This window comes from Peromyscus eremicus, chromosome 15 (genome assembly GCF_949786415.1).
Source record: "Peromyscus eremicus chromosome 15, PerEre_H2_v1, whole genome shotgun sequence".
NCBI classification, from domain to species: domain Eukaryota; kingdom Metazoa; phylum Chordata; class Mammalia; order Rodentia; family Cricetidae; genus Peromyscus; species Peromyscus eremicus.
In genome coordinates, this window is record NC_081431.1 from 42,141,771 (window position 1) to 42,164,697 (window position 22,927).

The 22,927-nt window shown below is 45.4% G+C and overlaps 2 protein-coding genes across 3 annotated transcripts in view; one reads left to right on the forward strand and one right to left on the reverse strand.

Annotated features, from left to right (window-relative positions):
- Positions 1 to 518, forward strand: part of Rgl1 (ral guanine nucleotide dissociation stimulator like 1) — a 256,031-nt gene extending 255,513 nt beyond the window's left edge. For both annotated transcript variants that reach the window (XM_059280899.1, XM_059280900.1), the window contains one exon: positions 325 to 518. In XM_059280899.1, coding sequence (XP_059136882.1) covers positions 325 to 512 — 188 coding nt within the window. In that variant the 3' untranslated portion in view covers positions 513 to 518. The remainder of the gene's footprint in view (positions 1 to 324) is intronic.
- Positions 519 to 8,580: 8,062 nt separating this feature from the next.
- Positions 8,581 to 22,927, reverse strand: part of Colgalt2 (collagen beta(1-O)galactosyltransferase 2) — a 104,207-nt gene continuing 89,860 nt past the window's right edge. The window contains exons 8-12 of the mRNA XM_059280901.1: positions 21,911 to 22,017; positions 17,994 to 18,126; positions 16,362 to 16,489; positions 12,782 to 12,988; positions 8,581 to 10,792 (exon numbers count right to left, since the gene is read on the reverse strand). Coding sequence (XP_059136884.1) covers positions 10,516 to 10,792; positions 12,782 to 12,988; positions 16,362 to 16,489; positions 17,994 to 18,126; positions 21,911 to 22,017 — 852 coding nt within the window. The 3' untranslated portion in view covers positions 8,581 to 10,515. The remainder of the gene's footprint in view (positions 10,793 to 12,781; positions 12,989 to 16,361; positions 16,490 to 17,993; positions 18,127 to 21,910; positions 22,018 to 22,927) is intronic.

Genomic DNA, 22,927 nt, shown 5'->3' on the forward strand with positions numbered 1-22,927 from the left:
AGGATTTGGGTTCCCAGTCCAGCTCTGTGGTCCTGGGATCATCTTGGTGCCCCCACCCCCATACGTTCTTCAAGCTTTTAACATTCTATATTTGAACAGTAAGTTCACAGGAGGAATTCTGACACTTTATTTGTGCTCAGTTTCAGATAGGGATTACGTTTTTGGGGAATGGTCATGAGGAGGTGTCCACACTGCCTGGTCCAGGTTACATTCATGTAACCTGCCTCCATCCAGGCCTTGTGTCTGGGCAGGATTGACTTCTGCCAGTCAGTGATGGGCTGCCCTACGCAAACTGACCAGCCACTGTTTCTTTGTCTCTTCTAGAGCTGGTGATCCCGGACTCTGCAAACGTCTTTTATGCCATGAACAGCCAAGTGAACTTCGACTTCATTTTACGCAAAAAGAACGCAGTGGAAGAGCAGGTGAAGCTGCGTAGTCGGACCAGCTTGACCTTGCCCAGGACTGCGAAGCGGGGCTGTTGGAGTAACAGACACAGCAAGATCACCCTCTGAAAGGGACAGTCCCTTGTCAAAGGCAGAGTGGGGCTGAGAACAGCTGTGGTGACCGCAACCACCTCTCAGTGCTGAGGATCACTGGTGAAGCCAACAGATATTTATTGAGTTCAGATGCGTACAAAGCACTATGTAGGGAGAGTGGAAGTGAATCTGACATTAAAAGGATGAATGATTCACTGATACTCTTGGACCTGAACGTGAAATACAAAATGATCCACATTTAAAAATATATATACACACACATATGTAGTGTGTGTGTGTGTGTGTGTGTGTGTATGTGTATAGATAGATAGATATATAAAAGGAACTTTACAGGATGTTCTGGACTATGGGAAAACCAATTTGCACAATGGCCTGGGAAGTTGAGGTCACTTTTTACAGGGAATAGAAGGGACTGAGACCCTAGTCTCATACCTTCCAAATAAATAGATCTACCAATAGTGAGTATTCTTCATGCCAGTATTATAAGCCCAAACTCTATTTTTGTAAAGGGAGAGGATTACTTTCTCAATCCTGTGCCACCAGACGAACAAACTGCCGAGGTTGGAGTGGCCACGGGCTGCATGAAAGGCCGCCATGGGAAGGTTTGGATGAGTCCGTGGTCCCTGCCCTCTGCCCGCATCTGCCGGAGCTTCAGAGGCCCGCGTGCCTTGCCGGTCCCCATCACAATGCCTCTGGAGTCAACACAAGCTTGTTTCGATTTCTGGAAACCCTGTGGTGTTTCTGTGTCCTCTCCTGAAGAACATGCTGCAGTCATTACTGCCCAAGTAGCCGTGGTCTTCCGTAACTTAGCAGCCCGAGGAGGAAGTACGGAGGAACAGCGGCTCCAGTGGACTCTTCCCCGTCTTGGAGTACCACGTCTTGCCCTTCTGATTGCCTTTCGCATGTATAAGTGTACGTCCGGAGTCTTTCGCCACCTGGAGCCTGGTACCTCTATCTTATGTGCAGTTTGTCCATCAGGTGCGGACATTTCTACTGAGACTGACCACATTTGATCATTTCAAGCCTGTGAAAGATTTCTGAGCAGCGACCTCCCTGTAATGACCCCTCGGAAAATGCCCCCCCCCCCCCATAACTCATCTAGCTTCCTTCTTTACTTTTGTAGCATTCCTGTGCCCAGTCACAGGGAAGGAAGGGGGCGTACACTGTCTCCGCCTTTTCGCAAAGAGGTGCATCCTTCTAGTTGGAAAGGATAACCTTCTTCCTTTCTCACCCCACACCTGCTCCCCTGGCGCCGCTGTTAAGTGACATTTTTGTCTGTAGTAATGTAACACCATCATGCTTTTGCTTCTGATCTTACGTATGTTGGGGTTTGGATGAAAAAGCCATATAGGGTGAGTTGATGTGTGTAAGAAGCACTTTCAAATTGTTGTCCCCCTCTTTAAGAAAAAATTCCCCCCAAATACCAGTTTTTATTCCAAAAATAAAGAGAATGAACCTAGGATATGATGTCTGGATTGTAACAGGGAACATTTTTTTCCCTTATAGCTCCCAAAGGTCTTGTGGGTTTATGTTATGTAAATAGCCATATGAATTCAACAAGAAACACCAGGAAAAGCTCAAGAGATTTGTGGCAAAGGACCAAAGAGAGAGCCAAGAAGTCCTCCGATTCCCTTGGTGTTTCTAGGAGACTGGCCTGGGCTGTGGAGACCAGCTAGGTGTCAACGGTCGGAAGGCCTTTCTTTCTCGTTTGTGAGCCGTGTTTGGTTGGTGCTTCTGTGCATGGAGGGGAGATGGCAAGGATCACAGCCATCATGAAGACTGCAGTAAACCTAGCCTCAGCTTGGCTTTCTCAGTGTCAAGGTCAAAAAGTAAAGGCAGAGCTGTTGGCCTGGTTTAGGGTGTGGCTCCCAAGACATACGTGCTATGCCCAATGTGCTCACCCTGTGTAATTATACTGTATATGTAGAGCCTAGATTTATATTCTGCAATGTAAAAAATATATATATTTACCTTTTTTAAAAAAGACAATGGAAATCCCAAGTGGATAAAACATGGTCTCGTTTATTTAATGCCACTTCAGTTGTTTTAACTTTGCTTCTGGGTGAACAGCTGGATGTTGTTTCCAGCTGCTCGCACGCTCATCTCTCTGCATCTCCAGCATCTGTTTACCTTTTGGTTAAACTAATAAACTGGTTTGGGACTTGGTTGGCATGTGCTGCCAGACCCAAAGGGCTCGTATCTGGAGTGTTAATTAGGTGGGATCCGGGTTTGCCAGCATTGATTCTAATGCCCTTTGTGAATCAGCCGGAGAGAACAGAGGAGCAACAGAGGGCTGTGTCCACCGGCAAGGGTTGTCAGCTTCGAGGAAAGAGGGGTGTGCTCAGGACACATCAGTTACTGGTGGTGCTCTGCTTATTGTAGGAGCCACGCAGTGGGGCTGCCTTTCCGAAGTGTGAGCCTGGGATGAGGACTCAAGGTAGGTCTTGCTATCTCACTGAGAGCCTTTCTCAAACACAGGGCTGCCACCATCTGGACACCTGTGAAACCTTTGGTAATGCTCCCTCAGCCAGGAAACCCTCAATGGAATGGCAACGTCTTCTCAGAAGGCATCCCATCTCAGTTGACTTCACACAACACAGTCTCCTTGTTTTCATATTGTTACCCAGAATGACTTTCCTACAGGTTCCTAAGTTGGACCAAGTGGGTATTTTAAAGAGGAATTGATAGTGTGGCATACCCTCTGGCACTTTTTTCAAAACCATTCTAGAACATGAGCGCCCCCCCACCCCCCTGCATATGTAGAAACCAATCTTGGAGTTGTGCCTGAGTCACGTTCAAGTTCACGCAGTGTAAGACTGTAGGCGGCTGCCGTGCTGTGCGCTGCTCTGACCTCAGTGGGATGGAGGAGTTTCCTGAGACTAATTGGCTTTCTCTACAGATGCCTACAACTCCAATATAAGAAGTTAATTACATTGCTGTTTTCCTTGAGAGATGTCTAAAATGAAATGCCACCGGCAGTATTTATTAGGCTACCTAGACTAGACTGAAGTCACAAAGAAACCTTAGTAACCTAAACCAGAGATTTTTCCTTTCCATTTGTGTGAGTGCAGTGGAAGCCAGGCAAGTCTCTTGAACTGTGACTAGGGGCTCAGCTGCCTCCTGCCTACAAGTCTACCTGCTTGATTTTTTGCCCTTCAAGTCACAGGGATTTCTAAAATGGTTTTAGCCATAACAGTTCTGACTGGCATGGCATCCATCGTTCATGGTCCCCACCACTATGTAGCTCTGTCTAGTGTCTCTGTCCAGGGGAGGCAAGACACAAGTACCTGAAGAACTTGTTGAGCATTGATGTCTCTTTCTAGAATGTTCCATATTCATCAGGGACAGTGTTTAGAATAAATGGTGAGGACTTCTGAGGGGGGTGCATGGTGCAGAGGAGAAGCCGAAGACAAGAGATGCTGAAAGGGGAGTGAATATCCAAGAGTGATATAAGTTTGTCTGAAAGGCAGAAAAATCCAAGCCAGTTTCCTTCTCCATCTTCTTGTTTTATGAGACGGGGTTTTTCTGTGTATCTTTGGCACCTTTCCTGGAACTCTGTAGCCCAGGCTGGCCTCGAACTCACAGAGATCCACCTGCCTCTGCCTCCCATGTGCTGGGGTTAAAGGCGTGCGCCATCACTGCCCAGCTAAGCCAGTTTTCTTTAGATCATTATTTGCCAATTACTGTTGAGCGTGGGCCCTCAGTATTTCTGCCCAGACCCTGTATCCAGTGTGGAAGGACTTCATTTTAATTGGCAGTTTGAGGCATCTAATTCAAGCCACACCCCCATTCCCCCATTCTTCCCTCCCCGACCCCTTTTGTGTGTGTGTGTGTGTGTGCGGGGGGGGGGGGGGGTGTTGATGCAGGATCTCCCCTTCTGGGAGAGCCTCTGTGCTGCAGTGACTTCGATCCACGCCCTTTGTCACAGCGTCTCGGGAGAAATCATCGTGCCCCGCCACCATTTGTTACCAGAACAGTGTGGTGTGATACAGGCCCAGCCTTGAACACAAGCATATAAATGAGTGCCCGAAAGATCCCCTTAAACAAGAGATGGTTGAAATTGTTTCCGAATTGCTCCCCTGCCTCCTCTCGAAAAATCAAGGTACCAGATCTGAAATGGAAGCAGCCTTCTACACACACCCGTGATCCTCATTTATATGACAGCAAACAGCCAAGTTTCCAGCAAAATCTTATCTGAGAATGTACACTATGATATATATATATATATATATATATATATATATATATATATATGTATGTATATTTGATAAATTGTTGAATAATTAGTATATCATATATCATGGATCGGAGATCCAGACTCCCATATATCAATCAGAGAGAGCGAGAGAAAGCTGTCAGACATTGTGTTAACACTGCAGTGTGTGTGTGTGTGTGTGTGTGTGTGTGTGTGTGTGTGTGTAGGGTGGGTCTGGAAAGCCACAACTAACAGGCATTCCTACCCCTTGAGGTTTATTCAGTGTTGAGTGACAGCACATTTACAAAAAGCTCTTCGCTCGGGTGCAGAGGCTCAGCTGGCTGAGGGAGGTAAGCCCCAACCTTCTTGGATGGGGGAGCAGCCCAAATTCCAGGTGTGAGATGGGAAAATGCTCGAGGTAGGGCTTCTATGTGTGGAAGAGCACCCTGGGAAAATCTTAGCCTGCTTGGGGAAAGACTGACTCATGGAGTTGGAGCAGGCCTGGGGCTCCTACAGCTTGTTTCTTGGCTGTGACCCAAAGAGACTCACGAAGACAGGCATGTAGGCTCTGCACAGACTCCCTGGGCAGCCTTCAGCTTCGCAGTGAGGGGCTTTGACAGGCAACCGGAGCCCTAAGCTCGAGTATCCCTCTGAGGGCACCCACCTTCCCAGATGCCCTCTGCAGCCCTATTGGGTGAGAGAACCTCACTCAGTAGAAGCCTCGGTTTCTCCTGGGTCCTCTTCTGTGAGTCCAATCCCTGCATCTTTCCTGTAGGAAGGGGCTTTGGCGTCACAGGCCCGGTCCAGGGACGTACACACGTCCGAATCCAGGCTAATGCTGTCCTCCCATTTCACCACAGGCCTAGCCCCATCAGTCTCTCCCACTGGGATAGGTTTCAAAGGGTACGTGGTCACTTTAAGGACTAGGCTAGTCACACTTCTGTTAAACCTTCCTCCTACCGCTAGTTTCTACTTGCTCCCTTCCCTGCACAGCCTGAGCACCACATCACTACCTCCAAGCACAGCCTAGCATCTGCTCGTTTCCTCTTGTCCTGTACTTCTGTCCCAGAATCCCTCTGGGCATCAGGACTTTGCTCTTCTGGCTCCCACTTTTCTCTTCATTTATGTACGCCCCCATTCCCTCAAATTTGCTTTTGTTGTTTTTGTTTTTTCCCTGCATGGCCAGGTTGGACAATCTTACAATCCCTATCACGTTTTCATAGTGTCAGGCTGGCTTAGACTACCAGTCGGAACCTTCAGACTCATACATCAACGCTAACTCAACTCTGGCCTGCCTGTCTGTCCCACACTCTAGTTTTCCTTCCAGAGGGGATACTTTCTCACAGATTGTTTTCAAGGCTGCTCTGAGACAGAGGGGGAAGGCTGCAAGTTCTTCCAGAAGCGAGCTTCTGGACACCTCTGACTGGACTGGGAACTGTTGAGGTTCCCCAGGGGCTTCGAAGCAGATGTTTTTCAGACCTTGGAAGTGCTCTGACATGGAATTTGACTGGCACACCCATTTCAAGGGAAATGATGCTGAAGAAACCAGGGAGGGGCCTAAAAAATGTAGTTCATTCAAGAGTAAAGGGAATTGATCCTCAGATGATTTTTTTCACTCTCTTCACCCTTCTCAGAGCAAGGGGAGGATGGTGTGGGTTGTGAGCAGTGCAGTCAGTGTGTGGGAGCAGTCCACGCAAGACCATTTTAATTATGACCATGTACAGTGGGAGCAAGCAAACACACATGCACGTGCACACACACATGCGCACACACACATACACACACACGGGGAGGGGGAGGGAAGGGAGAAGAAGGCCATGGCCATAAGCGTGGGAGAGAGAGTTTTCAGTGAATTCACAGAGCGGAAAGGAAGTTGGCCTCCTGCCCCCCAAAAATTTAATGACATTCTGTTGGCCCTGGGATCCCACCCGGTGTCTAATACTTCCATCAAAATTCCTTCCTGAACACTAAAGCACGCTCATCTTTTCCCGTCCTTGTCACAGGTGGAGGCGCCATTTTCTACGTAGTCTGTGGTAGCATGAGGAAAACCACCACTGTTAGGTCTCTTCTCCAAGTGGGCACACAGAAAAGCCACTAGACTTTTCTTCTTGCCTCAGATGCCCTGTGCTGAAGAGGCTGCCATTTGAAGCTCACAGGGGACCCCATGAGTCCTTCCTCCTTACAGCTTCCTCCCTCGGCCATATTTATGAGAACGTCTCTGGGGTGACAGGTTTTCTGTGAAGAAAATTTCCCTACAAAATGGAATATGGCCGTACTGACCATTTCCAGGACTGCTTGCCCATTACATTCTGTTTTTCAAATGTAACTTCACTTTGTTATTGTTTAACTCCCCGGTGAACTGATTTCTTGTCAGTCAAGGAGATCACTTGTGGCTCATGGCCCTCCCCTCCTGGGTTGGGAAGAGTCTCTCACAAGCTCCCTGCGGAAAGCCTCCTGGAAGCCATCTTTACTTCAGTCGCTTGCTCCAACCCTGAGTGAGAAACAGTCAGAGAAGTAGGTTTGTGCCTGGATAGGAACCTTTCGGGCTTCAGGCGCAATGGTATTCCAGAAAGCTCTGCACTGTCTGTCAGGAAAGGAACCAAAAGAGACTCCTAGAATTCCTCCCCAAACATCAGCCTCCTTCTTCAGGATCAGAAAGTATTCAAGTCGGCTTGCCGTCGTTACCTGGTCGGCCCTGTTCCGTTACAGCACATCCTCAACTGTTCCACCCACTGACTCTCCCATTAGCTCTAGATGGGTCTTTGCACAGGCCTTCTTTCATTGTGCCTGGAAAGCATCACCAACTGCCACACTGAGTCCTCCATCATCATCCATAGCCCTCCTCAGCAGAATCAGTTCCTCTGGTACCCTACATCCCACTCCCCTGCACCCCCAATCTCTAAAATAAAGCTACCTGCCTGCGTGGTTCTTAAATTGACCAGAGTTCACAGTAGTGGGGGTCTGCCCTTGTCCCCTGAATGTTCCCAGAACGAGGTCTGAAGCCAGGCAATGCTCACACATGGTTCTGGAGCCTTGGGGGAAATTTGATTTGAAATGCTAGAGTCACTCTCCGTACCGTTTTATCTTTGAACGGTTGGATAGACTCATGCGTTAGCATGATGAAAGATGGGCACCCTCAGTTCCCTGTAGGGGGAGACTTCTGCCTTGAACATACACCATAATCCACGCCAGCTTGCATACTTCTACTTGTCCACAGCAGCTCCCACAGCATCAGCAGGGCAGTAGCTGCTCTGTCTCGTTTGTCTTGGGGAACCCATGTCAGTTCATGGGTCTCTCTGGTTTTCAATACCCCAATGCAGATGTGGAAGTCCCAGAACTGTAGGTCCCTGGCAAGGGTTTGAGGAGCCAAGGAGCAAGCATAATTTAGATGTAAGGATCTTTGTTTTAATTTTAGGAAGAGCTCCAGAAGGCAGCTCACCACTTCCCCACCCTGAAATAGCATAGTACGACAGACCAGGGTGTGGGGATGCCTGCTCCTTCAGGTTCCCAAGGGATTCCAAGGGATGCCTCTTCTGCAGCCTACAGGTGCCAGCCCACACAGCAGCACCCACACTGCCAAGGTCAGGCTTGCCTATCAGAAGATCCCAGCTTGGATCCTGAGAGGAATCAGGATGGGGTGCAGCTTCTCGGGCACTAAGAACAGCTCCAGGGCCAGAGGCAAAGTCTGCACTGAAGTCTTGGGTGTCACCGCAAAGGTCCGATGTCTAGGTTTAAGATGAGATAGAAGACGAGACAAGTATGAAGTCAAGGAACCTCTGGATTGCTGAAAAGATGACTTTTAAGAGTACCAGGTCTGCAGTTTATAATAGTCACATGAAAACGTTACTGGGGATTCAAATCCGAGCAGTCAGAAACACAGGCTGGACAAACAGAACCAGAACTTTATTCACAGTTAGAAAGGTCCTAATCTAAAATTTTAGCACTGAAATCCAATGTCTTTTAAGAATGAAAATTCTTAAATCCGTCAGACCAGCTGACAGGGCACATGGGGAAAAGTTCTCCATTAAAACAACAACAAGAACACCACAAAAAAGCAACCCAGTCTCCCTCCACTCCCAGCACACCTCCCATCCTTTGAAAATCACAGTTAAAGCCAGGCATACTTGCGCACATTCAAATTACAGACACCATACTAAACACCTAAAGTTTCTCCCGAGAGCCCTCCAATGCTCTTCCTGTTTTTCTAGATGAGGAGAGGCAAACTGGAGCTGGAGAAGCCTGGCTTCTCAGCTTCAGTGGAATAGCTGGCGGAGAAGACAACCAACCCAGCAGCCGAGGCGAAGCACCGAAAGAGGCGAACCGTTGAAAGATGCTCTTAGACACCCGGCTGTGAGTCCGGACGCCAGACACACTCCGACATTGCCCCTGACGTAAAATTAGTCTATGAAGAAATGAGGAAGGAGCTTTAGGGGACATCTTTTGAGAAAGGGTGTCGTCTATTTAGGATGTTTTTTTAGCTCCAAGAGTTGCAGATTGTTGACTTCTATCTGTTGTCCAGACCAAGGTCTCCCACACTCACTGGAGAATAATTTAGTCCTAACTGGTTATAACGCCTCTTTCCCCAGAGGTCTTCCCTGCAAAAGCCCAGCTGAGAACTTCAGGCAACTCAGATTGTTGGACCCACCTGTCTACACTGATGTTCCCCAGTATGGGATGAGAGCCTGAGACATCTGCTTCTTTGCCTCACCCTCCAGACAATGTTTTTATCCCCCAAATTTGTAAAATAAATAATTCAGACTATAATGAATTATTATAATCCAAAGCAAGAACAATTGTGACATCTGAAGTGTGTTCTGCCTCTTAACAGCGACTCATTAAAGTCACACCTGCAGTTCATTCCCAGGCAAAGAGTGTCATAAAGAAGTGACGTAAAGGGTGGGAGGTGCTGGAGCAGCAGGTGAACCCCAGCACAGGGCTGGAATCACCCTGTACCTCACCTTGTATATATTACAGTTTTCTTTATAAATAGTACATATTGGACTCAAGAAGCCACAATAAAAATGCCGAAGGTTGAGATCTTTCCCCCATAAATATCTAAATATTATAGCCACATGGAAACTAGATATTTTAATGAAAGATCTAGCTGCCATGATGGTCAAGAGCCATATCTCAGCCCAAGCCAGCTACTCACCCCATCGAATAATGAGGCCAAGAATAAAAATCTACTTTGTAATAGGCTCATGGCAGAGTTCCTTTGAATAAAAGCTGAATTAATGGTCTGATTTCTCTACCCCCAGGCATTGGTTACACAGGCCAATTTTCAAGGTCACATAAAATAGACTAATAAATATAGTCTAGAGGGCTTGACATTTTCAAGGTCACATCTGTCACATAAAATGGACCACTGGGGTGAGTAAACAGGCCCAGTGGCTTGTCCGCTTTGACTGCCTCCTTACTGTTGTGACAGCTTGTGGGTGCCATCTCTTGGACAAGAATATGAGCCACCCTGCCACATCAGTGTGGCGAACAGCATTCTAGGCAAGTGAGCAGAACTGGGCATTTGGACTGAAATTTAACTTAGCCGTTCCAGTAAAGGTTTCCCAGCGAATTTGGTTTTTGATTTCTGCATTCTTCACTATCCAAAGTATGTTATTTTGATCGATCATATCAAATCACTTTGATTAGATGACTGCCATCTTTAAAACAAAAACAAAACAAAACAAAACAAACAAACAAACAAAAAACCACCAACCAACCAGCCAACCAACCAACAAACAAAAAAACCTGGAACAAACAGATGAGTAGCCCTTTAGAAAAACCAGACAGTGATGAACCATGCGGACCGTGCTCCCCGGGGAGCTTTCAGAGCTCATCCCTTGAAGGCACGGTGTCCAGAGAAGTCGGTGGTGGCAGTGCTTCGGTGTTCTTGGCGTTACTGTGGATGTGTCCTTGCTTCCGGGACTTCCAGGAATGTGTCCTGTCCCAGTCGGTGGCCACTGTCTCGTTGTCCCAGATGGTTGACGTCTCTGTGTCGCTCAGATAGCCCGGCTGGCCTGTGTAGTGCGTGGGGTAGATGAGCAAGGGCTCTGCAGAGAAGGCTTTCAAGTCCCGGGCTTCATAATACTCCTTGTACTCGGCTCTGTAACGAGATGTGCACAGCCACGTGAGAGGCGGAAGCCTCAGGAGACAGGAAAGGGTAGAGGGTCTCGCTCGGCACCTCGGAAGCCGCCCAGGTTCATTTCCTGCGTTTTAAAGTTGTATCGTTTGCAGAGAGCCTTAGGCTGCAAACACAAGGGTTTCTTTAAAACTTTCAGAGGATCTGCACAAACAAATTGAAGCAAAAAAGGCAGGCCCGACCTGTTGTAGTTGGGTTGGACAGTTTAGTGAAGGAGCTTCAAGTCTTACTCTGAAAGGTGAAAGTTAAACTCTGATGGACTCCTAGTGATAAATAAACATGATTGATTGACAACCAGTGTCCTGCTCCTGAGAAACAAACGACACCTGTGGTGGTATTGTGATCCTCAAAATATTGTGTACCCTAATAAACTTATCTGGGGTCAGAGACAGAACAGCCACTAGATACTTAGGATAGGCAGTGGTAGCACACGCCTTTAATCCTAGCATTCCAGAGGCAGAAATCCATCTGTTCAAGGATACAGCCAAGCACGGTGACTCACACCTTTAATCCCAGGGAGTGATGGTAGAAAGCAGAAAGGTATATAAGGCGTGAGAACCAGGAACTAGAAGCTTTTAGCTGGTTAAGCTTCAGGCTTTCGAGCAGCAGTTCAGCTGAGAGCCATTGGGATATGAGGACACAGAGGCTTCCAATCTGAGGAAACAGGATCAGCTGAGAAGTTGGCCAGGTGGGGTTAGCTGTGGCTTGTTCTGTCTCTCTGGTCTTCCAGTGTTCACCCCAATACCTGGCTCAGGTTTGATTTTATTAATAAGAACTTTTAAGATTCATGCTACAGACACCTAAGACCCCAACAGCAGCAATGGGTAAGTGACATGGAGGCAGCTTGGAGGAATGCTAGATGGGTACTGCATTCCAGTTCTTGCTTGCTGACCTGACTCTACGCAATGGGAAAGGAGAGGGACATCTTGGCCTTCCTCCAAGGGCTCCCATGAAAGTTATATGAAGGATACCTATGCAGTATCTTTGTCTGTGAGTGAGATCAAATTAAGTAATTACTAATTTCCCTTCTGTTTCAGGAGATAATGGGTTGACTCTATGTTTCTGTCAGGATTCAGAGGTAAAGCATGTTGCATAAAAGATGTCATGTAGCTAGCTCCATCTTTACTGATGACAGGAGACATGAGCCAGCTGCATCCTGGGAGCCTCAGCAGCTAAAGTGAAGGTCAGAGTTGGAGGTCACTTAGCAACGGAGGGAAGGAGCCAAAGTGAGAACCTGGCCTTCTGCTCCACTCATGAGTTTAGGAAGTACTTGTTGAGCAGCTATGACACATACCCTAAGGACCCAGAGATTCGAGGTTGTTCCTACCTCCAAGAGTTCATAGCCTGCTGTGAGGACTGACAGATAACCATCATTTACCAGACCTTTTGATAAGTGTCTTGGTCACGGGCCTTTGGGATTCTGAGCACTGTACTCCATTTTCCATCGATATCTGGCTCAGGGGCCACCTCCTCATTTCCTGAATTCCTTGCCATCCCCATGACTATGACTATCACGATACATCATGATGATTTGTTCATGGGTCTATGTTATCTCCCACAGGGCGAGCACTGAGAGGATGTGTACCACAGCCTATCTAGTGGTACATACATGGAGTGAACAGAATGAACCCTAAATCTAGGGTGCTTGAGAAAATGACCTTTAGCTTCAGGAATGTGAAGTTATCGGGTCAGAAGTACAAACAGACAAGTCGATTCAGAGCAGACCATTGTCCTGTGCACTGGGTGATAAAGAAGACATTGAGTAAGCCATTCACCTCCTCTGCCGCATCCTTCCTGTCTGTTCAAGGGACTACTCAACCTTCTATGTTATGATTATAGAAGGATTCTTTAGGAAAGCCTTAGAACTAGAAAAAAATACCAAGTTCTACCCAGGAGGCTTAACTCCTGAACAGTGTGTGCCCAAGGGACAGGCGGCCACGGCAGGAGACTTACACAGGGTGCTTGTTGTACATGATTGGCAGAAACTCATCCACTGGCAACATCTTCCCAAAGGGATCAGCGCCAACAAGCTTCTGTGCTCCCTCCAGAGAGATGGCGTAGCCCAGGGTCCAGTAGGAGTAGTCAGCTTCCACCAGATTTACAACGTTGGGCACCGCTTTCTCTGGCTCTTGGACTTGCATTCTTTTCCTGCCAATGTAACTGTAAGGAAATGGGGATGAGGAGAAAAGCGTCAACTTGATTTCAGGGTATCGACTATTACAAGACTAGAGTGCACACTTAGTTTAAAAAGATATTTTAAAGTCTGGACTCTTGTGTCTTTTGCTAATGTACGCTACCACAGAGAACATTCCATCGGTATCCATAATTGCTATTGGTCCTCACGACGTCAGTTCCCCAGCTCCATTTATCAGCACCCCTACTCGTCAGGCCTAGTGGTCTCTCTTTAAGCCAGAGAGGGAAGATGCAAAGAGATGAAAAAATTGCTTGGGTGATTTCCCAGGGATGATATGGGATTTCCAGCTGTGTTTAGAGAGTTTGGAAAGGAACAAAAGAGGCCAGATGTGGGGTTCTTGAGTTTGTTGTCCTCACGTCCCCAGAGTTTCAGCCTTGGATGCTTTCCAAGTGCTGGTGTGAACAGGATAGAAAAGGCTGTGGTAGACAGAGTCAGCAGTAGAGTGCATAGAAACCAAGAGGAGTCGCAAAGGGTTCCTTCTAGACAGTTGGAATGTCAGCTCTGAAAGTCTTTCCCCCTTTACACTCTGCCCACACTCTGAAGGAGGCACCGAGACACACAGAAGAATATGGTCTGTCTTCAGCTCTTCTGGGGACCTCAAGCATCCATCCTCACAGTCACTGTCATTTCAGACCGAAGAGTCCGGGTTTCTTGAGTGTAGTAGGAAAGAAACATCTAGTGAATACCTGAAATGTGGCTGCATGGGCCGAGGAACTGAGTTTATAATCTTACTAATTTAAATTCCAATTTAGGTGGTGCCCCAACGGACCCATCCTCAATACAGCCCCTACACATAAGGCTCAGGGAACATCATGAAAGAAGGGGATGCAAGATTGTAGGAGCCAGGGGGTCAGGATAACTGCTATGAGATTGCATCTCCCAGGAATGTCAGGGAAGCTGCACCCAGGAAGTCTCAACAACATGGCTGCCTAAACAAGACCTGCTAACATAGACAACATGCTGACATAGATGAGTGATATCTCGTGGGGTCTCAACCCTAGATGAAGAACTACAGGAAACCAAGGAATACTGAGAGCAGGAGAAAGAGTCTCCCTGCCCTGGGGAAGAACCCCCAAATTGGGTATCTAATACTAAGTGATCAGCCCTGAAGTCATATACAGACTCCTCATAGTCTACAGACTAAACAAGTTCTATTTATATATTTAGGAACATATATTTACATAAATATGTAGAATATACATATATGTAATAAAAATTAAAGAAAAGGAGGCAGAGGCCATGAATTTGAGAGAGAGCAAGAGAGCTACATGGGAGGGACTGGAAAGAGGAAAGGGAAAGAGGAAAATGATGAAATTATATTATAATTTCAAAAGCTTAAAAGAATTTTAAAAGTAAGTTATAATTTTGATGTTTTGGCTCTGTAAAATGCTTTTCTTCCTGAAAAGCAAATTTATTATTTGGTAGGACTACAGTTTGACAGTTGACATTTTATTTTTTGGGTTTAAATGTGTTCTGAGTGTAATTATATATAGGCTTTTAAATATAGCATAAATAGCCGGGCGGTGGTGGCGCATGCCTTTAATCCCAGCACTCGGGAGGCAGAAACAGGCGGATCTCTGTGAGTTCGAGGCCAGCCTGGTCTCCAAAGCGAGTTCCAGGAAAGGCACAAAGCTACACAGAGAAAAAAAAAAAAAGATAGCATAAACACCATAAACTATCTCATTAATGGTTAGAAATATTACCTACAAGCTAAAATAGTGATATTTGGATATATTCGGTTAAATAAAAATATATTAAATAAGACTAATTTTATTATTATTTATACCATTTATTTTTTAACTTCAGTGTGGTCAGAACATTTGAAATAACATATTTGGCCCACAGTGTAGCTACTGAAGAAAACTCCACAGATAAGTCCTGTGACTGTTACATCGTCCCAATTTATTATTTCTTTTTCCTGGAAACATCAAGGCTGCTAATCACGGACGGATGGTTAGCTTTTATGTTCTATGTGAGTAATTCTTCATGAAAGCAGTTAACAATTCTTTAAAAGAGGAATCGGTGACGGATTTGAGACTACCCTTTCACTCTTCCTTCCTTATCAGGGCAGCCGTCCTTCCTTCCTGGATCTGACGGCACCCCGTCCTGAGAATGCACCAACCATGCCGCACACAAGAAGGGATGTGTGCCGAATCTCTGCTTTAGGTGTCCCGGACTGCGTTTTCTGTGATTATCAAGTGTCAGTCAAAGGTGCTTTTCGTGTGTCACAGGAGTGCAACACAGCTTCCAGTCTGTGTGGGCACGAGGTTCTATCACAGGCCGTACAGCCACAGATGTAGAGGGGCCGAAGAATAGTGACTTCTGAGGACCAGAAGCCTGACCTCAGCAAACTGTTCAGAATATGGATGGCGGGACTCAAGTCGGACAGGGAAGGCCTCTTTTTATTACATTGTACTGATTTCGAGGTCTATCTCCAATTAACTCAAAAGTTAGTTGGGTCATGCTGAGTTTCCTTTTCCATTCAGAATGGGCCATTTTCTGTGAAAACAGGTGTTCCACCAGGGTCCAAAATTATCTTCCCTGATGAGGACGGAAGGGCAGGGAAAGCTGGGCTGTTCCAAACGAGCAGGCTCTGGGTTGACAGTATTAGCTTAGAGGCCAGCTGGGAACCTTGGGATGTTTCTGCCTCATTGGAGGGAACAGAAAGCATTGCTTATTTTACAAAGGAAGAGAAAGAGCAGGAGAGAAGGGAGAGACAGGGAAGAAGGAAGGGAGGAGAAAGAAAAGACACTAGCTCAGAGTCAAGAGACAAAACATAATAATATGAGCTCCAAGCCAGCACCCCTTCAGTGAGCCTGGCTTCCTGTCACAAGCGGTCAGTGTTTTCCTTTATTAGACAACCCCATCCCTGTGGAGGAGCTTTCTTCCGAGCCTCCCACACCCAGCCCATCAAGGACTACAGAGTCCACCCTTGTCCTGGGAGCTGAGGTTCAAGTACATGGTACCCTTAAATGAATGCCCACTACTCCCTCATCACACGCTGCCCACAGCCACTGCTTTGTAGGTGAAATTTCCATTGTTTTCCCAAGGGGTCCTCAGGGATTCTCCATGGCTCTGTCCAGAGGCCCCTGATCAGCTGGCCAACTCCAATCTCATTAAAAAAAATAAAATCCCCTGTAGTTTCTCACCTTGGACAGTAGATGGAGGTAAAAACAACTGCCCAATCTCTCCCTATTTCTTATTTCTGGAAACATCTGTGGTGTGAAAACCAGGCAAATGGGAGGAAGCTTGAGTCGGGGGGCTCCTACCAGCTGGGGAGGTGGGCTTTCTGTACCTTGGAAGAAACTGTCTTTGAGTGCTATCCGCCTTGTGACTCACATCAGTTCCCAGTCCAGCTGAGCCTTGTCGATGTCGTCCATCAGCTTCATTAGCTTCTTCTTAAACTGATGCTCGAAACGCACATCATCCTCAATGACGAGCGTCTTCTCCAGTGCCCGGTCAATGACCTGTAAAGGCCATCAGTGGGGAAAGACTGTAGGAAAGCTTTGATACGCATGTTCATTTGTGAAAGCTCATAACTTGGATCCAAGAAAATAGCTGTCAACGGCAGGACGTATAGATGATCAAGGCATACTCATAGCAATGAGGATAGATGACCTACAACCAAATCAATGTTACAGTGGTAGCAGTCTTGCAGGCTAACATCTCTCATATGCAGTACTGAGAGCTCATACGTATTGTGTGGTTCCTCTCACATACAGGAAAGTACAAAGACATGCTGTCAGATGTCAGGATGGTGACAGCCCATGGAGAATAGCAGAAGGGGGACACCTCTGGCATACTTGTCACCTGTTTCTTGATCCCAGTGTTTATTAATATGGGTGTCTCTTATGGGTGCGATTTCACTGACAGTAGCTTATGGTGATATTTTATTTGTATTAAAATGTTATTTGTATGTTAATAAATAAAGTTGCCCGGGGGTCAGAGCTATTAGCAAGCCATAGGAAAGCAGGGCAGTGGTGGCGTATGCTTGTAATCCCAGCACTTGGTAGGAAGAGCTAGGTAAGTCTCTGTGTGTTCAGGGATACAGCCAGTATTGGATATACATGCCTTTAATTTCAATACCAATCATAGAAAACCTGGAGGCCTATACAGACAGGCCATGATGAGGCAGTCATGTGGTTGGGTTTACAACCAATGAGAAGGCAGAACAGAAATTCTATATAAGGACTTTAACACAGAAAGTAGCTCTGGTTCGGAGAGGTAGGACCACCGCAGAAGGAAGGGTAAGGTTTTAGCTCTTAGCTCTGACCGCTTGGCATTCTTCTTTGCATTGGTTCTGTGTTTCTTATTTAATAAGAAGGTTGGTTACATCTACAGTAGCTTATGATCTGTGTGCTTCTATATATTTCTGTAACATTTTATTTAAAGCTTAAGGAGTGAAGAGACAACAAGGAACTGGATCATTAAAGGAGAGACCCCAAGGGATCTGTCTTTAGTTTTTCCTTTTCTTTTTGAGCCTTGTTCACGTACCCTGCACACACCAATGCCGCCTCCATTAGTATCTGGATATATACAATACAGGGTCAAGCTATGGCTCTGACTCTTCTTACCTGAAAACAGTTAATGATTTCTACTTGTGTAAAAAGAATCCATCCTTTCCTAAGCCTGCCTCACATGCCTCCTGTGAGATTCTTACATGAATTCATTTGATAAATGATAACACGACAGACATACACAAATCACTCCTGTTTATAGTGAAGATGAAGTAAGAAAAATAAAGTTCATATGGCATGAATACCCGCACCCACCACCATCCCTAGCAGCCTGAGGCCACCATGCTGGTGTGTTTGTTGCTGGCCTTGGGCTGATTGGAGGAACAGAGCAAGAGCAACTTTCAAGTGTGCTTCTGAGACAATCAGAGGCTCCCTCTTGCATCTGGTTCTAACCTGGAAAGTTCCCTTCTCCCTCTTCCTCATTACCACACTGTTCCTCTAACGAACTAATTACCTCTTTCCAGACAGAGAAGTGACTGAGGAAGCAGCCAATTTCACCCCGCGTTAAAGGCCTGGAGGAGTAGGGATCACGGTACCCTGGTAGCATTTCAATGTTCCAGGCCTTCAGTTGGCTTGTGTTGAGCATTCTGCATGACAAAGAACGTGCATGAAGACATCTAAGTCAAGGTGTCCCCACTCCAGGGGAGAAAGAGAGAGAGGGAGGGAGAGAGAGCGGGGGGTGGGGGGGTGGGGTGGGTTTTCTGCATGTTTCTTCAGAGCCTTTCTATACACGGAGAAAGACTTCTCAGTTTCCTACAATTCTCTTGACGCTCTCTGGGTTGGTATAGCACAGTAGCATTATGAGCATGATGAAGGTAAAATGGCCTCTTCTACATGTGTACATCCATCACTGTGCCCAACATGTTTTTTGTTTTTTATAGATTTTCTAAATACTTTGAAAAAGCACTCTTCTAATGGAGGAAAAGCAATTTATAGGCACATTACATCCTGGAAAAGTAGAGTATTGCTGTGGGAGGATCCTTCTGTATGCTGAGAATATGTGTTTCTCTCATTGGTTGACAATAAAGTTGTTTTGGCCTATAGCCAGGCAGAATAAGGCTGGGCAGGAAAGACAAATGGAGATATAGGGAGAAGAAGGACGAAGCCGAGGAAGCAAGACATACAAAAAGTGAAGTAACAAGCCATGAGCCATGTGACTAAACATAGATAAGAATTATGGGTTAAATTAAATGTAAGAGCTGGCTAGTAATAAGCCTGAGCCATTGGCCAAACATTTACAATTAATATAAGCTCCTGCATGTTTATTTGGGACTGGACGATCGGGACAGAAAGGCTCCACCTCTGGTTACAAAGGACAGGCAGTAATGAGAAGAGAAACCACGCACACATGGCATTCCTTTGGACCTAAAACTCAAACAAGGTAAAAAAAAATAAAACAACACACATACATTTCCAAAATGGTGGAGTAAAGGTCTCTCTGTAAGAGCAATGAGGCACTGGTGACAAGGACCTCAAACTCTGGAAAATAACTAAGGTCCCACAGTAATCCACAGAGTATTTGTTGAGGAAAACAGCAGAATCTCTGTAAGCACAGTTGGTTTTGTAGGCTTCGTTTTTACCTTAACTGAACTCCTTTCTCCTCAACCCTACAGCATCCTTGAAAAACAGCCACCTCACAAAACCATGAGCAGTTGTGAAAACTGAAAGTGACAGGGTGGACTGGGACTCCCCGAGTACCTGTCCCCAGGACACCATCCCGATTCAAGCCAACAGTCTCCAGAAACACCATTCTCAGAGCTTGTCTCTATTTGACTGGACTCTGGGTTCATTCTCTGTGAACAGTCCTCTCTGCAGGTATTTGTTCAAAACAGCTTTAACATTAGAGTTACCTGGGCAGCATTACCAGTTAGGGCTAAGGAGAGGCTACCAAAAACAATTAAAAGGAAATTTGAGGACAAAAATATTTATAATATGGGTTTTTGAAAATCTCCATTATATCTCTGAGAAAAAAAAGTCCCAAAGACCGCAGTCTCTCACCTCCTACTTTAAGCTTTTAGAAGCCAGGGAAAAAGGTAGTGAAGGCAAATGGATTCAACATTGTCATCAACAACAAGGGATTTTAAATAATCCAATTATCTGCTGTCCACAAGAGACAGGATTTAAATTCAAAACACAAATAGGTTGAAAGTAAAAGAATGGAAAATGAAATATGATGTGAACAATAGCTGTAAGAGAGATGAAGGGCTGTATTAATATCAGAAAAAAATAAACCTGTAGAGAAAATATATTCTAAAGACAATAAAATATGAAATATGATAAATCATTTAGGAAGACATAACACTTACATATAAATAAAACTTGAATAACACTATAAGCCAATAGACCTACAGACATCTGTAGAACACTCCATTCAATGATAGCAAAATATGCATGTGTTCAAGTGTCCCTGGTGTATTCTCGAAGAAAGTCATGTGTTAGACCGTAAAGACCACAAAGACCATAAATCAAACCTAAGTATGTTAAAACAACACAGTGGAATGATGAATAACAAATGAAACTGAGAAATTCACAAACTCATGAAGTTAACAAACTTCTAAATAATCTATGGCTAAAAAAGAAATCATGAGGGAAATTAGAAAATATTTTGAAATGGGTGAAAATGCAGTATATTGCAAGTTATGAACTGTTCTTAATACAGTACTTAGATATACAATTATAGCTGTAACTAATTAAAAAGGAATATATGTGACCTAACCAACCATTTTTGAAAATTAGAAAAAGAAAAGCAAATTAAACTCACATTACGTAGGAAATAGAGAACAGTAAGGACTACAATGGAATAAATAAATTATAGAATGGAAGACAACACAGAACACACACACACACACACACACACACACACACACACATGTCTTTTTATTTGAAAAGATCAACAAAACTGACAATCTTTTACCTAGACCCACAAATAAACAAAGCCAGTAGATCCATTTACTACTATAATTATTAAATTCAAGAATGAAAGAGCAGGTATACTATTGACCTTATAGAAGTAAAAAAGATTATACTATAAATGTTTGTTTGCCAAAGTTATAAAAAACCTAAATTAATTTCAAAAGTAAAATGACTGAAATTGCTTGAAAAACAAGCACACACACACACACACACACACACACACACACACAGAGTTAGAATTGATAAATAGGGTTGCCGAGTACGTGATCAGTCTACAACACCAATAGTGTTTGTATACATTTGGTAATACATATTCAAAAATTAAATTAAGAATTAATTTTATTACCATATCACCAACAAATGATAATAATAAATTTAGCAATGTAAATGAAAGACTTACAAACTGAAGGCAACAGAACCTCATTCCAAGAACTGACGTAGATCTAGAAAGTGAAGTGACTTGTGATGATTCTTGGCACTTCTTCAACTGATCTGTAGATTTAGTGCAGCTCCTGTCAAAATCCAAGCTGGTGTGTGTGTGTGTGTGTGTGTGTGTGTGTGTGTGTGTGTGTAAAGCAACTAAAACTCACAGAACACCGTGCGCCTACGATAGGTGAAACAGCCCTGCTAAATAATAATAAAGGTAGAGGACTCACTCTTCCTTACACACGAAGCTGCAGCCATGAGGTCAGCGTGGGACTGGCATAAGGATAGATCTAATTAATTCAGTGAAATTAAGACGTCAGAAGTAGTCCCTTACGATCAACTGACTTTTGACAAAGGATTCTGAGGGTAAAGTGTAGTTTTTAAATAAGTGCAGTACAGGGAAAGTCAAATGACCGTATACAAACGAGAAGGGAATGCCTGCCTCGCATCATGTTTAACGCTTAGCCCAGCACGGATCAGAGGCATAAATGTAGGAGATACAACTGACACACACCTACCTGTAAACCCTAGCCCTCTGGAGGCTGGGCCAGGAGAATAACAAGTTAAAGGCTAGCCTGGGTTCTAGTTAGTTCTGGGTATGTGTGATTTTCCTGTCACAGTCCTAGGAAAAATGGCCACTGTAGTCAGACCAGGAGGAATCTAGATGTCTCACACAACACACAGTCTACTTGCTTTGTTTGTTTGCTTGTTTTTTAGATGTGAACACGATTCCAAATACATTCCCTATACTACAAGAGAGAAAACCGGAAACCACCACAGCTCTGAGAACGGCCAGAGACGGGCAATCGCATCTAGTGGTGTGAGGCTCAGCGGTCGCTGGCTGGGGAGTGGGTCCTAGCTCACTCTACAGGCTGAAACGAGCATCGCAACGCTGTTAATCCGAGCATCCCTCTCAAGCATCTGTCACCTGTGGCCAGGAGCCTTGGTCCCTCCCTTCAGGACTCCTTCTCAGTCAGAGAAGGCGCCACCCTGCTCCAGCCACACCCGCCGAGGGACAGGCGGAAGACTCACTTCCCATCCACGGCCTCCACGATCTTGACCTCAATCTCCTGCTCGTAGAGCGTGCGCAGCATCCGGTCCCGCCTGTCCTTCCGGCGCTTGAGGTTAATCATGAAAATCTAGTGCGGGGAGTGAAAGGGGAAAGAGACACACGTGACTGGAGAGTCTTCGAGGTTGATCGAAAAGCTCAGCAAAGCACATGTCAGGACCGGAGGGGTTGGCAGGGTAAGGAATGGGAGGAAAGCTGGGGTACAGTGTCGCAGCTCCTTATTAGGCCTGTTGGGGGGTTACTTACTTATTTATTTATTTATTTATTTATTTATTTATTTATTTATTTATTTATTTATTTATTTATTTATTTATCCAGATGGAGCCGATGTCTAAATGCAGCCATCCTCGGTGGCTGAACTTGCTGTTTCCCTGATATACACTGATAAACGTATTTTCGCTACTCTTGAGAAAATAAAGTTAAAAATAAAAAAAATACCACCCAAAAGGCCAAAGGTGAATTAAACTTCGTGTATACAGCGCTGAAGGGGAGGAAGTGGTTTGCCAAACGGCTAAATCAAACCAAGTGACTGAACGCGTCGTCGGCAGACTTGTGTTTTTAATACTGTGACTTGCCGTCTGTCTGTCTAGGACTGTTGCTTCCCTGTCTCAAGTTTCCTCATCCGGGAATTGGGACCACTGTGGCTCTACCGCATGAGTACTGTGTTTGGTATCCTCACAATTCACATCCTGTGAGGTAAGCTTTACATCTTTCAAAAACTAAGAGACATCTGAGTCTTCCCCAAACTTCCAGGACGAACATCAAGACCTCAGTCTCACAAGCCTTGGGGGTGACTCTCCCCTGACAGAGGAGAGAGTAGTGCAGCACACGGCCTGGGTATGAGTTTTTGCAGGGTGCCCTACAGAGAACACCTGCTGGCTTGTGAAGAAGGATGTGCGTGCCGTGTTGAGGGCCGAGTGCCCCTGCACCCCTCACCCGACACCTGATTGACAGCGGTACTAGTCCACAGACATCTCACG